This window comes from Rhagoletis zephyria, unplaced genomic scaffold (assembly GCF_001687245.7).
Source record: "Rhagoletis zephyria isolate East Lansing unplaced genomic scaffold, Rhagoletis_zephyria_1.1 Rzeph_scaffold_29555, whole genome shotgun sequence".
Classification (NCBI taxonomy): domain Eukaryota; kingdom Metazoa; phylum Arthropoda; class Insecta; order Diptera; family Tephritidae; genus Rhagoletis; species Rhagoletis zephyria.
In genome coordinates, this window is record NW_016186612.1 from 1 (window position 1) to 4586 (window position 4586).

The 4586-nt window shown below is 36.5% G+C and overlaps 2 protein-coding genes across 2 annotated transcripts; both read left to right on the forward strand.

Moving 5' to 3' along the window:
• Nucleotides 1-101: 101 nt before the first annotated feature.
• Nucleotides 102-2858, forward strand: LOC108382933 (integrin alpha-PS3-like). Its single transcript, XM_017639301.1, has 5 exons — nucleotides 102-663; nucleotides 747-858; nucleotides 2169-2537; nucleotides 2620-2689; nucleotides 2768-2858. Exons 1-5 carry the CDS (start codon nucleotides 222-224, stop codon nucleotides 2837-2839), a joined length of 1065 nt encoding a protein of 354 aa, XP_017494790.1. The 5' UTR covers nucleotides 102-221; the 3' UTR covers nucleotides 2840-2858.
• On the forward strand, nucleotides 2841-3251 carry LOC108382934 (uncharacterized; the record flags this gene model as incomplete). The annotated part of the gene is made up of 1 exon (XM_017639302.1): nucleotides 2841-3251. A coding segment is annotated over one exon (390 nt), but the record flags the coding sequence as incomplete, so codon positions are not given.
• Nucleotides 3252-4586: the final 1335 nt, after the last annotated feature.

Consider the following 4586-nt stretch of genomic DNA (forward strand, 5'->3'; position numbering starts at 1 on the left):
CTCGTTTCCACTTTCGCTTCTGTGGTAATCGTGTTTTTTGCTGGGTACAATCATACACATATGTACGCAATTACAAAAACAAAAATCAATTATTAGACATAGCCATTGGTGCGCCGTTTGCCGACGATGGTGGTGCTGTCGCTATTTATTTTGGCAGTTCAACCGGACTAGCTGAGCAGCCAAGACAGATTTTGAATGTAAGCGACCAATTCGCCGATGGTATGTTTGGACATGGTCTCTCCAAAGGTGTTGACATAGATGCGAATGGCTTCAATGATCTGGCTGTTGGTGCGCCAAATGCAGATACCGTCTTTATTTACCGCGCCTATCCAGTGGTGAAAGTTATTGCAACCATACGACCTTTGCACCACCTAATTCCCACAACTGCAACTAATCTTCAATATGAAATTTGCTATAGTATTTTAACAAATTCCACCAAAGATCAGAAGCTAGAAATTTTATTAGACTTGACTATCGATGCGAAAGAGAAGCGGGTAAAGATTTTGAGTTTTAAAAATAATGAAACCTTTACAGTGAGCCGATTGCCAAAATGTACGACATACAATGATTCCCTCAAATTCGATTTTCGCTATGAATTTGTGCCGATAGTTTTGAAACTTTCATATCGATTAAAGTATGATGCGAAGGCGTGGAGTGGTGCAGGTAGGTGTAAAATTTAGATATGCATTTACGCGAAGTATTGCGTTTTTAATATAATGCAAAAATTTGTTTTCTTCAATTAACAGAATTTTGTAAGAAATGCGCTATAACTGATCCTCTTTGGCCAAGTTCGACTGAAGCAAGTATTCAATATTTGCATAATTCTGTCGATTTGCAGCTTGGAAGCGTGAACGTACCGTAAGTAATACGCAAATTTGTACTGATCATTGAATGTATATCGTTGCCTTAATTCAAAAAGGCCCTAACCAACATTCAAGCTTACAATAATTTCCATAAAGCTGAAAATTGGTACGAATGTTGCGAACACCATTATAAATTATGTGTTAAAAATTATTCAAGGTCAAAGGTCACATAAATTTGCAAACTGGTATAACATTTTTCTTCCTGAGAATTACGGTTTCTGAGATATAGCGATTCAAAATTGTAGTAAAAGGTGTGTACTCCATATAGAAGTTATTTTTAAGCAAAAAACAAAACCGACTTCAATTCTCATATACAAATTTAAGAGTTCCGTTCATTTCTTAATGATCTAATGATCGGACCTAAACCAAATCAGTGTGGGACCACCTCTGTGGTACTACCTTTCCTTATAGAAATCGGTTAACGTGGTCCAAAATTATGCAGTAACATACATAAAAAAATATATTCCGATGAATTGATAACCTTCTTTTTTGAAGTCGGTTAAAAAACTAAAAAAGTTAGAGAAGAATGATAGGCTGCAATATAGCGAGAGTACCAGTTTGACAGAATAAAACATAACCAAAGACAGTAGAAAATAAGGATGGTGGCTATGTTTATGGCTCCCGTATATTTTATGTCCTTTGTGCTGCCTCGTTTGTACGATTTTTTTTTTTGCGCCAGAGTACAGGGAAACTCTTATTTACATAATTAACAAAGAAAACTCTGAAAATCGGGACTTAATCGCTGCAAATATGAAAGATCGGGACACTTATACTACGTCGGCATTAAATATCGGCTTTGATGTTTTCATTTAGCGCTTAACGGCAACTTTACCTAATTGTCCAACATGGGTAGCCAAGCCTAATCCCTAAAAACCACGCTTACAATTTCCGACGGAAAACGGAAGATAAACCGATGGTAATCCATATTTTCGTTTATTTTTTCTCTTTCTTATTTAAAAAAAATTAGCTTCCTACGACTAGATAAGCTTAATTTCAGCAAGTCTGCTTACTTCTATTAAACAAATAATATATCCCTATTATGCTGAATTTCTACTAGGCATTAAATGACAAACTTTTTAATGTCAATGTTGGGCATTAAAAAAACTCATGCCATTACGTTAACAAAAATAGTCTGCTTCCATATGGCATACATTTTTTGTCATTTTAATGCCTAGTGGAAATTCGGCATTATGTAGAAAATTTAACTTCCTACGACTAGATACTCTTAACTTCAGCACGTTTGCAAACTTCTATTAAACAAATGAACAACATAAAATTCAACAATTTTTACGTTTCTTTTTCAAGTTCTAAAGTTATACTGGGTGCAACACAAATTCTACCCATCAAATATGTTATTACCAATGTGGGACAGGAAGCCTACAATACACTACTGACTGTTAAATCGTCCATAAATGTGCCATTTGCCAAATTACCACCTGAATGTGTTGGAGAATTTGATATAGAATGGAGAGTTGTGTGCAGCATAGCTAAGCGACGAGCATTTATCGGCAGCGCGGAAGTAGAACTGAGTTTTGATTTGAGTAATGTTGTGAGTGTCACTGAAATGGATATAACCGCATTCGTGTCCAGCACTGGCGAAGAGATAACACCTGAAAATAATCATTTATCGAATGCAGTAAAACTGATAACGACGACCGATATTTGGATAGTCGAGTAAGTCTTTGAAGGCGTTGCAAGCAAGATAAATTTATAATTTTTCATATTTTGTTAATTTTGTCCCCCTTCTCCATTTAAGGACTTCAAGCAATGATATCGTAGCCATTGCGAATGAGGAGCAAAATATTTCCATTTCGACGATTTTTGAGGTGTGTTAACAGCTTATTATTGCTCAAAATTCTTTGCTTTTGATATTTCTAATACTTTTATTTCGAGTTGCATTACAGATACAAAATAACGGTCCAAGTCCGTTAAATCTTTTCCATTTAATCACCGAATTTCCCATCGGATCATATTGACGATAGAGGCGTTGATCACTTTTTTGTCAGCAACATCTCAGCCCAATTGCGTATAAAGAATTTTGTAAATCCTCCATTAGTATTTGAAAAATCTCCGCCTCTATTTCCGCCAACATTGAATTCCACCGATATTTTGAATACAAATCACTTGAACGAAAATCGCACGATACTCCTCAGTTGCCAATCGACCGAAGAATCGAATGTGAAAATGTTATGTGCTTTGAATGATTTGTCTTTGTCCTGTGGACTACAGCCCGGACAAAATATAACGCTGGAATTAAGCTATGACGTCCAATGGGGAAACGTTCAAGACCTGATGGCGAACAATGCAGAATACTTGGCTCATGTTGCTATGGTGAATTTAAAACCTAGTGCAGAAGTAAATGGGTAGGTATTGAGTTTTAAAAATACATTTAGTTATGTATAAGATATAGCTACGTCTACAGAAGTTATAGGCAGCATACACGGTGCGTCTGACTCGCGAGTCGGTTTGGATGTGTTAGTTACACCGACATGACTCTGAATGACTCAACTGTGTGTAGTCGAAAGGCGTGTCAACAAGTACACAAATGACTCACGAGTCAGACGCACCGTGTATGCCGACTATTAGGAGATTCACAAAACGTTTTAATCAAGCCGCCCTATAATTTGTAACTTCGCCAAAATGTTTTTAAATTATTTGATAGGCAATATATTAGTGGCTCTTAACATACCCTACAAAACTTTTAAAAAGTTGAAGTTTTCCATGTGTTCTTTAGGGCACAAAGTTTTTCGTAGAATTATTAAATTTGTAGTTAAAAATAAATATTTTTTGGTCGTATAAAAATGTTTCCATTAAGAAATCTTCAAACAATAAAATTATGATGAGGCCGCTTTGGCTGAGCGGTTAGAGGTGCGTACTACCACTCCAAAAGGTTTTTTTTTTCAACTGCGGGCGCCGCAGGAAATGGCAAACCTCCGAATGCATTTCTGCCATTAAAAAGCTTCTCATAAAAGCCATTTGCCGTTCGGAGGCGTAGTAAAACTGTAGGTGCCCCCATTTGTGTAATAGCACCAAGACACACACCACAAATTGGGGGGAGAAGCTCGGCCAAATACTAAGCAAAAGTGTAAACGCCAAAAGTAATTACCATTTTTTTTTTTTGTTAAATTTGAATCATAATTCTATCTTTGGAACATTTTCGGAGGAAAATATCGAGCAACAAGTATGTATGTATATATTTTTAAAGATTTTATAGTAATTCTACGAAAAAACTTTTTTTCCCCATAAAAAATATATGAAAAACTTCAAAGCCCCGGCGGCTTATTTCCCATTTTCTATAATTCTGGGAGGTGGCGGCAAGGTAATTCTAAAAAGTTGAATTTCCTGACTCCTTTTGGATCGTATGTACATATCGAACCGTAACCGCCAAAAAACGTACATAAGCGACATTTTCCATCTACATAAATACTATAGGAACATTTCTGCATCAAAAAGAAAGTTTTGAGAAAAATTTCACCTACATCTGTTAGGCGGTTAGGGATCAATATATTTTAGGGTAGGCTAGATACTGTTATTTTGTCCTTTAGTATGAAGGAATCAGAGCCAAGGTAGCATCGTCGCAATCTTTCGAAAACTGGAGGGTGACACTAGAGGTGTTCTATTGTGTCTTTGGACCTTCATCACATGCCCTGCATTCTTATATACTCTGTATCAGTCCGAACTTGCACGCACGAATGGTGTGAGACAGTGTCACGTGATAGCCGT